Raw genomic sequence first — 18,938 nt, 5'->3', positions numbered from 1 at the left:
TATATAAAAATAATTCTAATTTTAAAATTGTTAATGAGATATTTTTAATCCAAAGTCTAGAAAACAGATACAACCTTCAAAATATACTATCTGTCAGCGATAAACTTAACTATTACAAGAAAACAATATTTCCTATTACAAATGGTATCCATTAGAAGAGACCATATTTCCTATTACAAGAGACAACATTTTAATGAATATTTCAAGATCCCACAAGTTGATCTTGGGCTATGGGAGTCGCACATAAAACCACAGGATTCCATTACTTGTCATGCATCGATTACCTGATAGCCAACAGTAGGCAACACAAGTATGGAGGGCAATATGACATTCATAGACTAAATAAGGCGCTGATCATACACTTCCATAAGAAACCAAATGACATAAACCCAAAAAATTAATGTCTGATCCCATAATATATAAAATGAAGAGAAACGTTGAAGAACAGCTGATAAGGTCTCTAACGAAGATTTCAAAATAAGACAACTCTGGTAGCTTTCTCTCATTCCTTAAACAAGCAAATTACATGAATAAATTGGGCCTTGATGCCTTGTAAGTGGTCTTCAGCTTTCTGGTGGGTGGCCTAACAGTCCTGAACACCAAGGGGAACTTGATCTTGGAGTCGTGGAATTGCTTGGTGCTTTCCCTCTTGCAAAGCTTAGCAGGGACGGTTGCTGTCTTGATGATTTGGATGCAAGGAGACCTGACCCTGTGGCGAGAAGCCATTTCGGTGTACATTGCTTCCACAGCTCCATTCAAGGTGGTATCACGGTACTCCTTGTACATGTTGTGATAACCCGTGCGACTTTGGTAACGCAACCAAATACCATAGTTCTTGATCTTCGTTGGATTCTTCTCAAAGATCTGAAGACAATGACGATTCCATTAGAAAAACCTAACTGAATAATATAGCTAGTGATTCAGTGATATACATGTTAGAACTCAGCAACCCAACTCCAGAAAATAGCTATGGAACACAACTTGGAGGAAAAAATCACCATTAATGCCAAACTTCGTTACACCAAGATATCCATTGCAATCACAGAGGAAACTTCCCCCATACGGACACATCAAAATCATTCATCAACACGGCTGATAATTTTTTCTCTTATATTACAACATTCACGATTCAAAAAGCATCACAAATTCATAGTAGGAAGATTGTATATTGAATCAATCTTACAACAAAACAAAACACGAGAAAATACACCCAATTACTCATCCCACAATAAGTTCTTCACATTTAAGCTCACAATGACAATACATCAAAACAATCCAAAGGATAAAAATCCCCTCCGAGTTTCACTACCGCATCAAAAAGGGATAAAGCACTGAACACCAAGTTAATCATGGCAACAGTTTACAAAGAAGCAAAAGAGCAATAGTTCAGATCGATGCATGATGAAAGCAGAGCGATCATTCATTTACACTGTGAACTGATAAACATCCTCGGCATAACAATTTTAAACCCTTCTAACTGGAAGAAGTGCGTGAGGGAAAAAAACACGTTACCTCATTGATGGCGAGCACCTGGCCGTTGCTCTTCTTGACTTTCTTCAGCTTCCGCAGAAAATACCTATGAAAAAGCAAGAAAAATAAAAACAAAGAGAGAAATAGGGTTTAGCTAACACTTCAAAATCAGGCAGAAAAATTGGATGTTATAAATCCAAAAGAACTTAAATAACACTTCTTCAAACAGGGCCATCAAAGAACACGAGAAAACTCACCAGAATTTGGATTTGGCGCGAACTTCATTAGTCGCCCACAGCTTCATTCGGTAAATCTTGGGATGCTCATCTGCTTCGGATGGGAGAGCCCTCCCCACAACCTGATATTGGTGGAACTGCAACAAAAATCACCCCAAATTGAACCGCATCAACAAGCCATTTCCTTACGTTGCCTCCAAATGGCTCCATAAATAACAGACACAAAGAGAGCAAGAAGGATAGATGAATTTAACTCACCTCCATCCACTTATTCTGCGAACCTTATAACTAAAGAAAGATAAAAGAAAGATAAAAGAAAGCATTAGATTTCAGACAGGGAAGCTTACCCTGAAAGTAACCATTTGCGACGATTGTAGAGCTCTGGACGCTCCGCCTGGTGCTTTCTCTGAGGAGGAGGATTTCTGCGGCTAAGACAGGAACGAAAACCCTAGTTCCCGTCGTCTTTATATACATCGTAATTTTTTGTGCAATTTGCCCAAAACCCTAATGGAGTTTCTTTTTTAATTGTATTTTCTTTTTTCTTTTTTCTTTTTTTTAATTGAGTTTCTTTCATGCATAAATTAATCATAAATAACTTTGACAACATCACAAATTTGGACCAAACTTGGTTATGCGATTGTTTTCATTTAAAATCTTAAAAAATTTGTATCTCGAAAATTATATTAAAAAAAAATCTTTAAGTAGCACTGATATTTGTGGTATTCAATATATAAAATAAAATTCAAAAAATGTAATTGATTAACAAATGTTTAAAATTGTATAAAATTAAACTATTTTTTTTATAAATTATTTATAATTCAAATGAATACCGCCGTTTTTTTCTGCAAGTCTAGTTAATGGGTCAAGCCCTGCGGCCCAAATCACCCAATTCAGGAAGCCCAACATTACCTCTTGGATGAGGCCCATTGGTTGAAGGATATATGGAGAAAAAATAGGAAAATAGGAAAGAGTTGAATTCATAAAATGAAGCATATTAGAGAGAAAAATATATATATATTTATATATATTTTAAGTTTAAAAATATGAATGAATTTTTTAAAAGTTGTAAAATCACAGAAAATTAAAATTAAAACGTAGTATGCAAAAATATGTAATTTTTATAGCTATTGGGAATAATGATCACCTGTCACCCAACGGGATGTACGGAGGGAGATTATTAGTATATTTGTTTAAAAAATATATATATTAAAAGGAAACTATAAATATATGTTTAATATATAAAAATATTATTAAAAGAAAAAGATATTTACTGTTGGCATGTGCAATGGATACTAATTGCCAACTTTTAGTTAAACTGAAGACATCTTTTTAATAAATAAAAAGAAAAGAAAGATTTGAATCTTGATTGAATTAGTTGTTTACTTACTAACTGACAAACTACAAAAAAAAAAAAAAAAAAAAAAAAAAAAAAAAAAAAAAAAAAAAAAAAAAAAAAAAAAAAAAAAAAAAAAAAAAAAAAAAAAAAAAAAAAAAAAAAACGTATTTCATGTTTTAGAAAAACCTTACAATAATGTCTTATAGTTTTATTATAAATCTAGTGATCAATTTTTTAAATAATAATAAATTAACTAATTAATTTCAAAAATATATATATATTCCATCTTTTTTCTCGGTTGATAGTAAGTCTTTTTAAAATTGATAGAGGTGTTCTATAAATGTTTGTAATGAAATAAATGAGATAATATTTTAATAATAATAATAAATGTTTAAAGTGACCTAATACATCAAAAACAAATTAAAATGCATTGGACAACTAACCACCTCCCAATAATGATGCCCATAAAGAGAATATATAAGCTAACAACTTTGATGGATGCAATAAATAATTAATTTTCAATTTGGTATTCAATAAATTTTTGAAAAATTAATGTTATGTCTAATGAATTTAATTTTAGAACTTTATATAATTTTATTTATCATAAACTAGTTACTTTCGTCTATTTTAGAACTTTATATAATTTTATTTCCTTTCGTCTATAGCATATTGGTAAATATAGGTTGGATGAAATGGGAAAGTTTCTACCTATAAAGTATGAAATTATTTTTATTTACACTAAATATATTCTGTAAATATTTGGGAGTATTGAAAATTGATCCAAAAATGACATTTACATCACCATCTCATTTGAGGGGGTCCCATAAACACAGAAATGGTCAAACCCCTCTAGTGTAGCCTTTAAGGCTTTAACCAACTGATCTGATACTTGAAAGGCAACGTCGGAAATCGAATTTCCATGCAAAGAAATATCAACATGAACCAAAAATCGTTGCGTAATTACATTTAGGAAATGAGAGAATATATGTAACCCAAAATAATAAAATTATTAAGTAGTGATGAGATAAGTGGATGGACAGATGGCCGGGCCATCCACGTGAAGCTGATTTGTTAACTTTTAAGAACAAGTCATCGCCAGGCCAGCATCCTCCTTTTAAATCCAAATCGACAGCTCCAATAATCAAATCAACGAAAAACACACACATTCCCCCCCTCCCCCCAAAGAATCCCAGCCGTTCGTTTTTCCACGCAGATACAAATATGAAAAAAAAAACTATAAAAAAAAAAAGAGAACAGTGCAGCAACTACAGAGAAGAGAAGAGAAGAGGAAGAGGGCAATTTGGAGATTTGGAAAATAATTAAAGCGAGAGATTGGGGAATCGAGGGCACCGCCGGGAGATGGAGACCATGCAGTCATCTTTGGGACAGATAGTGGGATTGAAGGCGATTTCATCACAGCCGTCAGATCTGTGCCGCTTGAAATCAAGCAACGAACAAAACATGGCGATGAAGAGAACCAGTTGGTTGAAGGCGTACCGTTGCCCAACACACTGGTGGGACCCAGCACCGAATGCCAGAAAGTTTCTTTTGAAAATTCGGTCCTCTTGCCTTTCCTCCGAGAACCGGTCCGGATCGAACCGTTCCGGTTCGATGAAACCCTGGAAGCTCGACTCGTACGCAGATGGGAACACGATTGCGCCTTTTGGAATCGTGTATGAATCAGTCAACGGGAACTCCGCCGCCGCCACGTGCGGCACCACGGTTGCCGGAGCGCGGTACCGGACCACTTCACGGGCCACTGCCTGAGTGTACTTCATTTCCAGAAGCTGCTCTGATGAGATCAGTGAGTCAGATTCCGGCGACCAGATTGATTTGACTTCGTCCCGAACTTTGGCGACCACCTCGGAATGCGAGTCGAGGAGACTGACGGCCCACAGAAGCGAAGAAGTTGAAGCGTCTTGAGCGGCGAAGAGGAAATCGAAGAGATACAGCCCGAGCTCGTAGTTACTGGTGTGAACGGGCTCCGCCTCGCCAGCCGCCGCTGCAGCCTCGAGTTCCTTCACGGTGTCCTGCATCCAAAAGTCTATCAAACACGACGGCTCTTCTTCTCTTTTCATCTTCACCTTGCTCTTCTCTGCGCAGTCGGCAAGGACCTCCACCAGCCGGTTGACGGCGAGTCTCGCGTTTCTAAAACCTGTTCCAGGCAAGTCGATTGGAAGTTTCATCAGGCCGACATTGAAGAGGTTGTAATCGACTCTGAACTTTTCGCGAACCTTTTCGCCTAAATACGGCCCGACGAACACCATCTGAGAGGTTTCAAGGTTAAGATCTCGAGCCAGAAACCTCAAGGGAATCGGCTTCGGCGAGGACTCCGACGACTTCTGATCCCAAAGTTTCAAATGCTTTAGTATAATGATCTGCTGAAGCGCGGTGTATGTGGAGAGCGCTTTGGGCGTGAAATTAGGAGCGATTCGACGGCGCAGATCCTTATGCTTTTGGCCTAACATGTAAATCAGATTATCCTCACCGAAAAGCTTCTTCCCGAAGGGATGACCGACGAGGTTCATAGCGTCGGAACGCACATTGGCGAAAATCTTGTGAGAGAGCTCAGTGTCGCGAATGAAGACGATGAAGTTTCCGGCTATGTAGTTGACAGAGAAGCCAACGCCGGAGGATTTAGCCAAAGAGGCCTGAATCTCCCAGAAGCGGGCAGGGTTCCTGACCAGAGGAATTGCGTTGCCGACGAAGGGGAAAACGAGAGGAGGACCAGGAACAGAGCGCTTCTTCTTCAAATAAGAGATCTGCTCGAGAAAGAGGAGCAGAAACACAAGAGAGGCCACGAACGGAAGCAGTGGCGAAAGAAAAGCCAGAAGCGAATTCATCGTTTCTTCTCCCGAAAGGAATCTGAGCGAGAGAGAATGCAGAAAAGAAGAGAGTTAAATAAGGGAATGAGAGGGAGAAATTGATTAGGACGCCATCGAAGCGTTGAAGGTGAGAGCTCAGTGAGGTGTCTGAAGAAGAAATCAAGACTGCGATCTTGGCAGACTGGACTCTCCCCCTTCATTTTCATTTTTATATTATTTTCTATTTCTATAATCAACTTCCAGGTTAAATATTTTATTCGACAGATAATAAATTTGGGCATGTAGATGGATTTTTCATTAATACAATAATTGAAGTAAAAAACAAAAAAACAAAAAACTGAATTTTTAATTCATCACAGGCTAAATTACACATTTTGCAACTTGAACCTCTCCAAAAGATTTCACAATCCATTCCTCAAGCTTCACCGACTTTCTGAAGGGTTCTTCTCTCCGATAGATTTTACAATCCACTCCTTAAGGCATCGCCTGCGTAGTTGATTTCACAATCCATTCCTTAAGCTTCATCGGCTTCCCTTAAGGGTTCTTCTCTCCAACAGATTTCACAATCCACTCCTTAAGGCTTCATGATTTTACAATCCACTCTTTAAGGCTTCACTTTGAAGGCTTCACTTGTGTAGTTGATTTCACAATCCACTCCTTAAGGCTTCACTTGTGTAGTTGATTTCACAATCCATTCCTTAAGCTTCATCTGCTTCTCTTAAAGGTTCTTCTCTCCATCAGATTTCACAATCCACTCCTTAAGGCTTCATCTGCGTGGTTGGCATATTGCCAACCACAGGCCTCGCTCTAATACTATTTGTAACAACAAAAACCTACTTGTTCTTTTTAATCTTTCTCTTTCAAGATTTCCTTTGTGTTGAAAAGAGGAACAAAAACATTGTCTCATTCTTTAAAAATTTGGATAACCCGAGAGGAAAAGCTTAAAGGACAATAACTGCTACCTAGCTGGTCTTAAATTGTTACAAATATGTATGCGAAATTCTTAAAAGAAAATAAAATAAAATCTTTAGAGATTTTTTTTCCTCAAAAAAAGAGGTAAGAAAATTGATTTGAAAACTAATGTTTGGAAATCAAGAAACACACGTGATATCATTTATCATTTAATTATAACTACCATTCTTTTTTCTTTTTTCATTTAGAGTACTTTTGTGTCATTTTCATTTACAATATTATTCCCAACATCAAATTTCAGATTCGAGAGTTCACATCAATCTATACTAATGTGGTTATAGCTTCAAAGCTAAGCACTTCTATAATTAAACATTTACTCCTTAGATTAAACAAATTAACAACAAAGGCATATAGTATTTTTATGCGAACCATATATGAATTAAAGAAAAAAAATTGATAAAAAAAAATGGATAATAATTTGAGACTGTTAGATTAGAAACATAAAAGCAAGTAGACTTTACAACTCATCTCACAACAAAGGTCTTATTCTTTTTTCCTTTTCTAAAATCATAGTCGACAGAGATTCCCTCTAAAATGTTCTTTTGGTAGTTGAAACCAACCATTGACCAAAATGGATACACGGCATAGAATTAGCTTTCCTGCCCTACCATTTGCTTCATAAAAAAAAGGACGATGAGTGTGAACACAAACACACACACACACACAAAAGTAACAATAGAAATGCATTGAAATTCATGAAGTGAAACATTTTTCATGTTCGAGTCTGATAGATTAAAATCACTAAATTTAAACTTACCATACAGGTGAACACTATATATACAATATACCATTTCCTATAGACCCGAAGCTGAGGTTAGACTTAGAAGAAGATACACATTATGCGGACCTACTCAAAACATATACCCGGTCGCACTTTACCATGCGTTAAATTCAACCCTAAACGACATCGAAAATGATATTTCTACTAACCCATTTGATAAAATTTCTGACTATGAGCTTGACGTTAGAGGTCGTCCACGCCCCATTGTGAACCCCCGAGTTCCATCAGGCATTTTCGGGCCGGGAGGTGGCTTTGAAAGTTCAATGTGATGAGCAGAAGTTGTAATTCCATGACCTAGAAGAGAGCAAAAGATTAGCAGGCTAAAATTTCTTAATAACATCAAATCTGCAATAACGTGATCAGATCAGTACCCGTTCCATTGACACTCTTGTACTTTTGTCTTCTAGTTCGTCCTTGATTTCGACCTCTATTCCCATGTTTGTCCTTGTGTTGATAATCGACCTCCTAAAATTGGCAAAGTTGATATTGTTATCATGACAAGCTTTGTCATGAAATCCTATCTGATAGAAATTTTCACGGTTTGGGTAAAACATTGTGGCCAATAAAACGCGCTCAGAAAAAGAAAGTATACGAGAGACATTAACCTCTTCATCAGGAACATCATCATGATGCTCAGTTATGTTCTGAATTTCTTCATCCCCATTCTGATCAGTTATTCGCCCACTACTGTTCTTGTCGGGACCATTCTGATCAGCTGTTCTCCAGGTGAAGTTCTTGTCGGGATCAGGTCCTCTCCAGTGTTGCTTCCTCTGGCCATGCTTACTCTGAAGTTGAGAACTGTATTGTAAATACAATCAAGTGCATAAGTGGAATGAGATACAGTACCAGATGCTTGAGAGGCTTAACCCGCATGCCATTTCTCCAATCGTGTTCATCATTTAAAGTAGCCACCTTATGAACCACCAGATAAACGACTATCCATATCAAATCAAACACCGTAAAATTATCAAGTTAAAGTAAATAGAGCATGGAGATGATCACTCACAGCTTTCTCACATGCCTCCAGAGACTCATACTCCACAAGAGCATGCAACTACACATAGTAACCAAGAAAAAAGGTCAATTGAATGAATAAACATAGTATGTTTAATCTTTTAATAGAATTCACTTTACATCAAGAAGTCTGAGACAAAGCATAGCTACATCACTTAACTACTATATAACAAAAACATAGCATCAAAAACTAAAAACAAATCAGTGGACATTGTTGCTTTCTTCTCTTGGCTTTTATAACAAGGAACAGAATAGGACACTCAGAAGTTCAATCAACATACTACATTGAACACCACATACATCACCACAATGTCCCCTTTAATAAAAACCGAAAAATTGTATTTCTAGCAGTTGGTTACACAGTTTACCTTATTACTGATCAGCACATCACCCTTGCTGCTTTTCCCCATTTTGTCTACCATATGTGGGTCATAAACGGTGATACTTCTTATGCTAAAAAATCCAAAAACAATTTTTCATCCAGTGAAGTTTGAGCGGAAAAATAATTTCACGAAAACATAGTTTTGTAAACAGGAAGAGCATACTGTCCAGCTACTCCAAAAATTCTTTTGATATTCTCCTCTGAATGATCTTCAGGTAGATTTTCTACCAAAATAGTAAATACCTATACTCCACATAGAAATGTAATAAATTAACCATAAGTTACACATCAATTGTTGATTTCATAAGTACACGAGCAAATACCTTAGGATCCCTAGTCTCAGGCAACGGAATAGGATGGAGACGCTTGACTTTCTTCCCATTAGAACTTACGACCTGCAATTGGCAGGTAAATTAACATGTGCTCATGGCATCATGCAAAAAGAAGCCTTGGTTACTACATTCCAAAAGGTAGCACGTAGTATCTTACTAGAACAGAGGATTCCCTCAGTGCAGCAGTGATAAATGTATGATCTTGAGTAAGTTTTTTCATTCTCTTGAAGGCAGCAATAATAGCTATGGGAACTAGACAAACAAAGAGAAAATGAATTTCAACTTTACGCATTGGTAACAGTACAATTAGTTACTGCAAGATGTTAGGGAAAATCAGATCCACCGACAAAAAAAATATAGAGAGAGAGAGAATAACAAAAGCAAAGAAGATAGAATTGGAAAATAGGACATGAACAGTCTTATTTTCATTCATCAAATATATATAAAGATACAAGTACGAGGATATGAGCAAACAAATGGGAGAATCTGGAGGGAGTGCAATTTTTACATACTTCATCTTTAATTCGAGATATTTAGATTTATTGTATGTAACAACAATGCTAGGGAAAGAACCCATGCAGGCGACATCAAAAAATCAGCAAAGACTAGAACCATTCGAAGATTAATTGTAGTTCGTTTGTTCTACTACTTTACATGAAAAATGTTCAAAGATTAATTGTAGTTCGTTTGTTCTAGTACTTTACATGAAAAATGTTCAACACATGTCAAAGGCCATAATATCATGAATAGAGAAGCGAACGATCAGCAATCAGCCATACTTAATTCAGAACAGTCCATGAAATTCATCACAGACGAATTTAGCTGCACAAGGAAGTGCCTACATGGCTCATCAAATTCTTCCAAAGCATTCTGAAATTATTACTTATATCGCTTACTTGTTCATAGTTAATAGTTTGATAAAAATCCAAAAAAGCAAATTATCTCACGACTTATAATGCATATTCAACCCTTTGAAGGAGGTCAATACTACTGGAAGTATTCATTTCCATTGAAAGATAATAAAATCTCCAAAAATTTGAAGAATAGCCAAGTAACATACCAAAACCATCCTTGTTCTTTTTGATTAATCCCAACAAGTGTTTATCGGTGGGTAAGTTTTCATCGCTGAAGTAGTACTCTACCTGCGAAGACATTTTGACCAATCATAAAGACCGACGATGTCATACTTTAAAATACTCTACAAAATTATATATAAAAAAAATGAATGAATTGAAATCCAAATTATCATAATCTAAATGCTCTCTTCAGGTCTTGCATCAAAAGACTATACAAATAGTAGCGTAACAAACCACCAAGTTTATGATATCACGGCGGCCAAATAGCTCCCCTTGCAGTTGATATCCTAACCGTAAGCTTCTTAACGTTCTAATATTTGCACTAAGTGATGCAAGTGGATATACAAAAACTTACACAAATAAAGTGAAATGCATGTGAAAGAGAAAATCCCATTGACATACTGATTCTCTATCCTGGAAGAAAACTTCGGAACTCCCATTCAAACCAGTGGCTTGAAATTAATACATAAATAATCCGAAAACTTCCAAAACAATCCAGATAGAGAATCGAAAGACCGCATACCACGCCAAACCTAACGAAGAGAAGAAATTCGAGGTCCAATACGAAGCGCGGTGGAGAGTGGGGAAGGCAGAGGCGGTAGAGTTACCTGTTTAATGATCCTGCGTTTCAGATCCTCAGAGAGAACAGCGGCTTTAACTGCGTGATCGTGATGCTCCCTGAGTCCCTGGTCATGATCGTCTTCGGAAGCCAATGATTGAATCTCAGGCACATCGCGACTGGGTGATCCGACAGGATCTTGCCGTGGAGGCGACGGAATGGACTCAGAGACGGAGGAAGAGATTACGTCAGGGTAGGACGATATCGGAGGCTCATCGCCGGCCATAGTGAGGAGGAGAAATGCGTTAGGCAGTAAGAACCCAAAGTACCTTCACGCCCTCCGTTTCTCCTACTTCGATTGGTTTTTCCGCGGACCGTTTTATACAGTAGGAGACAATACCATCCTATATTGAGGGCAATTTGGACATTTCGCTTGTTCCTTTTATTAAGACATTTTGAATTCCGTTCTTTGCCCTCAATTTCTCGGCGCCAGTATTAGGTTACGCGCTCTGTTCAGTATGACCTTTAACCGGGCAGGGCCGGTTTGGAATATTGGACTTAATTTCAAACTGGAACAATAACCGTTCCATCAGTTCTTAACAGTTCGTATTTCAAGGTCAAACCTAATTATATTTATGTTTTTAGTATTTAAACCATATATATTTCATAGAATGTTTAAAATTTTAATTTCATTTAAAAAAATTAACGCTAGTTTCTATTTATTAATTGATAAGGTTGATGACGGGTAAGATAATTGATAAAATTTAGTTAATATTAATTTAGTTTTAAAAAATAAGGGTAGAAACAAAATAATGATGGGGTTAGGAATGAGCCCGACGTTGGTTAATTTAGTGAAAGATCATGAATTTATAAGTTAAGAATCCTATTTCTATCCGTACGAGGTCTTTTGGAGAAGCACAAAGCAAAACAATGAGTTTCAAAGTAGACAATATCATACCATTTCGAGACTTTCATAATTTATCACATTTTTAAATTCTAAAGCAGAGCACGACTTAATACAAACTAGAGCAAGCTTTTGGGTAGGGAGGGGTTCTTGCCATGCCACAACTCCAAGCCCATACACGTGGGAAGCCGACAATTCCGCGGAACCCAAAATGAGGTCTAAACCAAGGCCCAAACAAGTAACCAAAGCCCAAGTCCAACTCCGAAAGCCCAATATCCAGGCCCATTTATACGAGAGGAAGAAAACCAAACCCTGACATCATCGACGACCGGGCCACAGAGGGAGCTCATATCGTCGGTCCTTGTATTGTAATAAACACTGTAGAAGGCAATCCTGGTCCTGTCGGCCTTGGCCGTGAAGTTGAGGTTCACGCTTTGAAACGAGGAGTTGGAATCGGGGCCGGTGTAGTGGAAGTTCTGTGCCTGATCTCCGGCGAACGCCATCACGGCAAGTGGCTGCTTGCACTTGTCGCCGGCCTGGCCTAGAGAGAACGTCATGGTGTACGGCTTTTCCGGGGTCGTTTCCACCATTTGAGAAATTATGCCTTCTTTCCCTGAAAGCAATTCGATGGCTCGTTTGCCTTGTGGGACGTTGAAATGGTACGAGTCGATATATCGGACCGCCCGGTTTGATTCCACGATCCAACCCGGCAACGACGACGTTTCTTCGTCCAGATTAGTCGGGATCAAGACCCCCAGTGAACCGTTTCTAAACATCCATGGACCGGACTCGAAATCTCCATTGTTCACCGCATTGTCTGCGTCGAAAAAACAATAATTATTAATCACAAATTGCACCACATTTACAAATCACTTCGGAAGAATGTAAAACACCTTTAGGTCTATCAGGAATAAAAACTTTCTTGATAGCAATATCGTCAATGATGGGGCCACAGGTGGGGTCATCCTCCATGCCAGGGTTGCGGAAGACCAAACGCACCGTTTCATCATCGAGTTCGAAAGCGCAAGTGTAAGGGTCCCACCCCTGGACGCTGTACAAAGTCTGAAGGTCTATGGTCTGTGATGCAGGTGGCACCGACACGTTGAGGGACTCGAGCTGGGCGCACGTGCGAGCAGCACTAAAGGTGACCGCATACAGTGCCCCTTTCTCCACTTTTAGCTCTTGGCTTATTTCGGCGTCGTTCCCTAATCTCACTGCGTGTCTTCCTTCCGGTACGATGAGGATCATCCCACCTTGTTTTTGCCCAGACTCAACTAGCTCAACGGTACCGTTTAGTGTCCAGCTTGGAATCGAGGTGGGCCCTTCTATTTCTCCTTCCGTTGGGAACCCGCCGGATGGGAGAGTTTCGAAATCCCCGTTTGCCACCAAGCCTGACCACCACGAGGTCGTTTAGAAAATAAGAAATAAAACGAGGTCGTTTAGAAGAAAGGTAAAGATGAAAGGAATCTCTTGATTGAGGGCGCCCATATCAATTAAAGAAAATGACTGGGTGGGCGCCTACGTCTGGAATTGAAGAAGGGACTTCAATACGACAATTAGTGAATAGCAAATTAACGTGTGGGGCCCAACCCTCTCTTTGGGTCCAGCTCATTTCCACATTGATTCTCCCAAACGAAAAATTGAAATAAAAATAAAATAAAATAAAAAAGAGAAAATTAATGGTCTCTCCCACCGCCGGGAAATCGAGACATACAGTGTGAAATGACGAAAATCGCTCGGGATCAATTCTCTTTATACGGAAAGGATGCCGCCCTTTCTTTTGTCAGATCAAGAAGGAGACAAATTCCTCGCGGGAAAATGTCTATTCTGGTCATTTTGTCTTCCTAAAAAGAAGAGTATGGAAACCCTTAGGCCCATCGCTGGATGAGCATAATTACCCCATTTGATAATCAATAAAATAGCCTTACACATTACCTAAGTAATTATATATAAAATTCGAACTCAATTAATTACTATAAATTTTAATGACTCATTTGGGACTAAAAAATTTATATTTATAAATTTATATACAAAAAGAAATATAAAGAAAAACATGGGAAATGAGTACGGGGTTGATATCAAGACTGATATCTCTGCAGCACAGTGGTGGAGACAGGGAATATCTTTGAAATGGTCAGATCGGAACGGCGAGTTATTCCTTTCACGAATATAGTAACCACCGGTATGGCCGCCCTCTGCAGCGGCGGTTTTGCGGCAATGGGCGGTCTCTATAAGCGATTAATGCCTTTCTATTTTAGCTAAAATAGTTCGTGGGATTCATAAACAACTTGTCCGAAGCTAAAAAGTTTGAGGAAATGAATTCCTCCAAAAAAAATTCCAATCCAAGAAAATGTTTACGCAGAAACATGATTTGGAATAAACTACAAAATTAGAATCAAAATGAACGGAAAATTACGAGCAAATGAGACTATGAGTTCTTATGAGCATTTAATGAAAAATGAAGAACAAGGAAATGAAGAGAGAAAAACAGAGAGAACCATACCATCTTCAGCCACGATTTCAGAAGGCAAATGAGCAAAAACAAGCAGAATAAGAGACGCCCATTTGCGAAATTTAGGGCTATCCGCCATTTTCTTCCCCAAATCTCTCTCTCTCTCTCACCTCAGTAACAGTGGCTTTGCTCTGACCTCTCTATGCTGTTTGGTCGAGTGGGCGAGTGAGAGTGAAAGTGAGTGTGTCCCTTACCAAAAGATTCTACTTATAACGTCCAACAAATAACATTGAAATATATATTTATTTATACAAATTTAAAAAACATTAAGTTCTTTTTAAATCGTTCTATTATTATTTTTTATTTTTTTTACTGGTTTTAAAACTATTTTCCAGTAAAATTATTTATAATTTTTAACCGAAATTAGAATTTAAAATTACGGTGGTAAAGTGGGATCTTTTTCTTTTTCTTTTTAGATTTCTCGAAGGTGAAAAAGAAAAAGGTAAGTGGGTTGGGTTTAGTGTCGTGTTCCCACTAGAGGAGACGTTTTTGCTATGAACCTCTTTTTTCCAACCCTTTTGTTAAAGTACTCATCACTTTTGCGTGTTTTGAGAACTGTGGTCTCATCTATTCTCAGAGCGGGTCCCATCCACCGCCGAGACCTCCGTGGGGCCCGCAGCGGTCTCTTCACTCAATTTCTTTTTGCGTTTTAACTGTCATCGCTATCTTTTATGCTTTCTAAGTATTTAAGTTCATTGAAAAAACATTGTCTAATAATCTTCAGCTATTTAAACTATTAATGTCTATGTGGGAGGTGATATTTTCAAAAATATATATATATATATATTTTTAATAATATTTAAAATAGATCTTGTTACTGGAAGATGTACACGACTCTCGACAATGGTATGATATTGTTCATTTTGCAACACCTTCCTTCTAACAAACTACGTTTCCCCTTATTCGATACTCGACTCATTTTCTTTTGGAGTCCTTTATTCTACATTTGAAGATTTACCAATCTATTAACATTGACTAAGTTTAGGCATGACTCTCTACTATTAAGATGTTCACACCAAATAATGTGAGACATCATAATCCATTCCCATCGGGGTCTGCGTTCTCATTGACACTAGTTCATTTCTTTAATTCATGTGAGACCTTCATCTAACAATTACGATCCAATTTTTAAGATTTCAGTAAATTGAATGGTGACAAATTGATATCAAACTTAGTTATAACTTCCACTAATCAAATTTGAACAAAACTTCGCTAAAAAATAATAATAATAATAAATAAATGAAACAGGTCCACTTGTATTTGGTGCTGCTCGTAGGCCATCTTCTCGCACGTTAAGGCTCCACGATGAAGAGTAGGGGATCCGCCATTTTTCAAGATTTTAATATTATATTATTTCAAGTAAAACGAAGTGCCTAGAGACATGGACCTTTAATTTTTTAGAAAATAATAATATTAATTTCAGTTCAATTATATTCATTTTGAACGAGTAAAAAAATATAATAATTTGAAAATTGAGATGACAGGCTATGATCAAGTAATACTCCCCTTTTATATTTCTAATTATGTATTAAAATATATATTAATTTGCTGCTCAAAATTATTTAATTGTAAAATAAAATTTTAAGAATCTATAGTTAGAAACTCAAGAGAATTTTTAGACATAAAAGGTTATTAATTAAATAAATATAGTTATAAGCTTGAAGACTAAATTAATAATTTAATTTTAATTTTCATCGAATTGATTAAATAATAATAATAATAATTTAATTGGAAGGAAGACATGATGTAGATACATTTTTTAATTATGTAATCGAAAAAATTATAAAAACTAATTTTCTTCTCAAATTACTAAAATATTTTAAAGATTTATTGAAAATATATGAATTTAGTTTAAATATTTACGGATTAAAATATAATAAATATTAAAAAGAATACACTTAAAAAATGAAATTATAGAAAATAAATTATTATCACGTTACAACCTAAAATTTAATATGTGCATATCTTGTCTGACATGCACCTTTCTGAAAATAAGCATATTATAAAACAAATAAAATTAAACAATAATTTATCGAATTTATTTTAATTAACAAATCTATTAAAAGTGATAGAATCTCAACGGTTTAACATATTTAATAAACTAATAATAAGTGCTTCATTTCATGAATTATATTGAATCGAAAAAAAAAAAAAACAATAGACCACCATTGAATATTAATAAGTAATTTAAGGTAAAATATAATTTTATATGTATTTTTATTTGTCTAATATTAGTAAATCTATTCAACATCAGTTGAATTTTTATAATATATATTATTTATTTATTTAGTATGATTATAAAAAAATAATAATAACTGAGGTAATTACGTTATTATTCTTATAATATAATATCTCATATGGCGCATATTAAATAATGCTCACATAAAGTTGAATATTTTAGGACAAAAATTGAACGACGTCTAGAAATCAAAATTGGATTAAAGAAAAGAAAAAAGGAAAAAATCCGCGCATTTACGAAAATATCCCCAAATGCCAGTCCTGAATTGGGGCGATTTTGGGCTTGTGAGATCAGTAGTATATAAATCGTTACTGTACTATTTGCCGCGAGGGACGTATATTGTACCAGTTGTTATTGTTCCGACGATGGAAGGCGAAGAAAGAAGCCGAAGCAACGAAGTTTCAGAATGAGCTCCTTCACGATTATCAGGAGCTTCAGCGAGATCTCAAGATCAAAGGCAGAGATCTTAGAAAGTTTCAGAAAGGCAAGCATCGTCACTAAGATTCTGCTCGCGCATTTCTGTAATTACATTTTCATTCCCTCAAATTCCGCTATTCCACGATTCTACGCATTTTCTTGTGCAAATTTTTGTTTGAAGATCTGGTGCATGATTCGAAATTCTGATTTGGTGAATGATTTGCCAGGCCTTGTGAAGAATTACTAAGCAAGATCGAAGTGTGATACAGAGCTATGTGAAAACGAGTCTGCTCTCAAGGTCATAACATTTCTTCACTCAACTAACGCCTTATCTCTACTTCTTGCCTGGTTTATGAGAACTTAAAAGTGAATATGAATCTGTCTGAAGTTTTATGCATTTCTTCTCAAATCTTTTCGTGCTCGACTTTGCTTCACGTCTGTGTTATTTGAGTCGTTTTTCCGAGTCTCTTAGGTAACTGAATTGATAATAAAGAGCGACATCAATTAAATTCTATTTCGGAATACATTATCTTGCTTCTACTGTATTCTACTGATCAAGAAGGGCGCTGTTGTCGTCGTCAAGTCCGAGAACGATTGTTATATGGCGTGTAAGCCTTTTATTTTTAATTCTTGCATTCTTTTGTGGCGTTATGCAGGAGTTGGATTTGCTGAAAGAGGATGCAACTGTTTACAAATTAGTTGGCCATGTTCTTGTGAAGCAAAATCTATCAGAGCCAAATGAAAATGTTCGGATGAGAATTGTTATCTCGCTGATGAATAGTATGTTTCTGTCTCATTTACTTTCAGTATGTCGTGGATTTACGTTGCGCTAACATTCTTCAGCATCGAAGTTGCTTGGTTTCTTGCTATCTCTGATCTAATGTTAAGATTCATTTACCTAATCCGGTCAACAGCAACTTTGTGTCGATCTGGAGGATTTTATCCATTGTTTAGGACAAGCAATGAGTTACTAGTGCGCCGTTCAGGTAAAAATGGTCCATTATATTTGCAGCTAAACGATCCTTTAGGATTGTTCTGGCGAGAGGCCATCTGGATTTATTTAAGAGGAGGGAGTTCAAATCACATAACTGAAAAAAAAAAAAAAAAAAAAAAAAAAAAAAAAAAAAAAAAAAAAAAAAAAAAAAAAAAAAAAAAAAAAAAAAAAAAAAAAAAAAAAAAAAAATCAAATAGGTGAAAGGAGAATTTCAATTTCAGAACTGGTATCCTAGCTAATTGGTGACATTCTTATCTTGACTTTTGTTTGAGTAGTTGTCAAATGCATATATCCAAATGTTTATTTGAAATCTGAACCCCTTGCCCCGGGAGGTAGTGTAAGAGCTGTTACAACGGAAAAATATAACATCATCTAATTCGAGCAATGCAATGTTGATGAAGTTTATAGCATGTGATTAGCATTATTAATTACCATCACGAACTTCTGCATTGTCTTATTCTTATCAGTCTAACAATTCTCTTAATGTTGGTATTCGTGCTTGCATTCCTGCATAGTTGGTGTTCTTGAAATATTTTTCATTTCGACGTCTCAGTGGATTCATTCATCGTAGGCTGACATACCTGTGCGCAATAGTTGTAGTTATGAGTGCGCGTTATCTCTGACCACAATAATTCCAAGTTTTCATTACAGGAAACGCACTGATGCAATTATCGAAGATTTGGAAGAGAAGCAAATGAGCAAAAGAGAGAAGGTTAGCATTTATTTATCATGCATTTAGATTAAGACATGCCTTCAGATCGAATTCGACGATTTGTCCCTATTGTTATGAGTCGGTGATAAAATTTTCTGAACTCAAATTCTTGCATTACGAAGTTCAAGTACTGACGATCACTTTATTATTTCTTTTTTTTTTTTTTTTTTTTTTTTT

General features: G+C 36.4%; 4 protein-coding genes and 1 long non-coding RNA gene across 7 annotated transcripts in view; 1 reads left to right on the top strand and 4 right to left on the bottom strand.

Moving 5' to 3' along the window:
• Nucleotides 1-359: 359 nt before the first annotated feature.
• Nucleotides 360-2,196, bottom strand: LOC111478686 (60S ribosomal protein L18a-like). The gene is made up of 4 exons (XM_023123089.1): nt 2,054-2,196; nt 1,728-1,843; nt 1,513-1,576; nt 360-864 (listed from the first exon to the last, which is right to left on the bottom strand). Exons 1-4 carry the CDS (start codon nt 2,066-2,068, stop codon nt 523-525), a joined length of 537 nt encoding a protein of 178 aa, XP_022978857.1. The 5' UTR covers nt 2,069-2,196; the 3' UTR covers nt 360-522.
• A 1,687-nt stretch (nt 2,197-3,883) lies between these two features.
• Nucleotides 3,884-6,085, bottom strand: LOC111478743 (cytochrome P450 710A11-like). The gene has a single exon (XM_023123174.1). It carries the CDS (start codon nt 5,883-5,885, stop codon nt 4,362-4,364), a length of 1,524 nt encoding a protein of 507 aa, XP_022978942.1. The 5' UTR covers nt 5,886-6,085; the 3' UTR covers nt 3,884-4,361.
• Nucleotides 6,086-7,508: 1,423 nt separating this feature from the next.
• On the bottom strand, nt 7,509-11,351 carry LOC111478735 (la-related protein 6A-like). Of its 3 annotated transcripts, none has more exons than XM_023123164.1 (11): nt 11,033-11,351; nt 10,409-10,490; nt 9,506-9,600; nt 9,340-9,411; nt 9,180-9,259; nt 9,003-9,087; nt 8,627-8,674; nt 8,467-8,532; nt 8,226-8,390; nt 7,992-8,141; nt 7,509-7,914 (listed from the first exon to the last, which is right to left on the bottom strand). In XM_023123164.1, the coding sequence occupies exons 1-11, from the start codon at nt 11,267-11,269 to the stop codon at nt 7,804-7,806; spliced, it is 1,191 nt and encodes a 396-aa protein (XP_022978932.1). In that variant the 5' UTR covers nt 11,270-11,351; the 3' UTR covers nt 7,509-7,803. The 3 variants fall into 3 exon arrangements, with proteins under 3 accessions (XP_022978932.1, XP_022978931.1, XP_022978933.1); XM_023123163.1 differs by having other exon boundaries at nt 8,226-8,405; nt 11,033-11,350; XM_023123165.1 differs by having other exon boundaries at nt 7,992-8,085; nt 8,226-8,405; nt 11,033-11,269.
• Nucleotides 11,352-11,914: 563 nt separating this feature from the next.
• On the bottom strand, nt 11,915-14,601 carry LOC111478402. The gene is made up of 3 exons (XM_023122634.1): nt 14,391-14,601; nt 12,781-13,278; nt 11,915-12,704 (listed from the first exon to the last, which is right to left on the bottom strand). Exons 1-3 carry the CDS (start codon nt 14,476-14,478, stop codon nt 12,106-12,108), a joined length of 1,185 nt encoding a protein of 394 aa, XP_022978402.1. The 5' UTR covers nt 14,479-14,601; the 3' UTR covers nt 11,915-12,105.
• A 2,359-nt stretch (nt 14,602-16,960) lies between these two features.
• The window catches only part of LOC111478372, a 3,464-nt gene continuing 1,486 nt past the window's right edge, over nt 16,961-18,938 (top strand). Inside the window, exons 1-4 of the long non-coding RNA XR_002717460.1 lie at nt 16,961-17,159; nt 17,283-17,353; nt 17,712-17,835; nt 18,701-18,761. This is a non-coding gene — a long non-coding RNA (uncharacterized LOC111478372). The remainder of the gene's footprint in view (nt 17,160-17,282; nt 17,354-17,711; nt 17,836-18,700; nt 18,762-18,938) is intronic.

Source organism: Cucurbita maxima, unplaced genomic scaffold (assembly GCF_002738345.1).
Source record: "Cucurbita maxima cultivar Rimu unplaced genomic scaffold, Cmax_1.0 Cma_Scf00004, whole genome shotgun sequence".
Classification (NCBI taxonomy): domain Eukaryota; kingdom Viridiplantae; phylum Streptophyta; class Magnoliopsida; order Cucurbitales; family Cucurbitaceae; genus Cucurbita; species Cucurbita maxima.
The sequence above is the reverse complement of the archived record's forward strand: the minus strand, read 5'-3'. Positions and strand labels throughout refer to the sequence as shown.

Bases quoted from the DNA above. Each gene is read 5' to 3' on its own strand.
- LOC111478686 (XM_023123089.1), bottom strand. The intron at 1,577-1,727 runs GTGAGTTTTCTC...GCTTTTTCATAG, and splicing joins CGCGCCAAATCCAAATTCTG to GTATTTTCTGCGGAAGCTGA. The intron at 865-1,512 runs GTAACGTGTTTT...CATTGTCTTCAG, and splicing joins AGGTGCTCGCCATCAATGAG to ATCTTTGAGAAGAATCCAAC.
- LOC111478743 (XM_023123174.1), bottom strand. From the start codon at position 5,885: ATGAATTCGCTTCTGGCTTTTCTTTCGCCACTGCTTCCGTTCGTGGCC.
- LOC111478735 (XM_023123163.1), bottom strand. From the start codon at position 11,269: ATGGCCGGCGATGAGCCTCCGATATCGTCCTACCCTGACGTAATCTCT. The intron at 8,406-8,466 runs GTACTGTATCTC...TCTCAACTTCAG, and splicing joins TTAAGCCTCTCAAGCATCTG to AGTAAGCATGGCCAGAGGAA. The intron at 7,915-7,991 runs GTACTGATCTGA...GCTCTCTTCTAG, and splicing joins CAAGAGTGTCAATGGAACGG to GTCATGGAATTACAACTTCT.
- LOC111478402 (XM_023122634.1), bottom strand. From the start codon at position 14,478: ATGGCGGATAGCCCTAAATTTCGCAAATGGGCGTCTCTTATTCTGCTT. The intron at 13,279-14,390 runs GTATGGTTCTCT...CGTGGTGGTCAG, and splicing joins TGAAATCGTGGCTGAAGATG to GCTTGGTGGCAAACGGGGAT. The intron at 12,705-12,780 runs GTGTTTTACATT...TTTTCGACGCAG, and splicing joins TATTCCTGATAGACCTAAAG to ACAATGCGGTGAACAATGGA.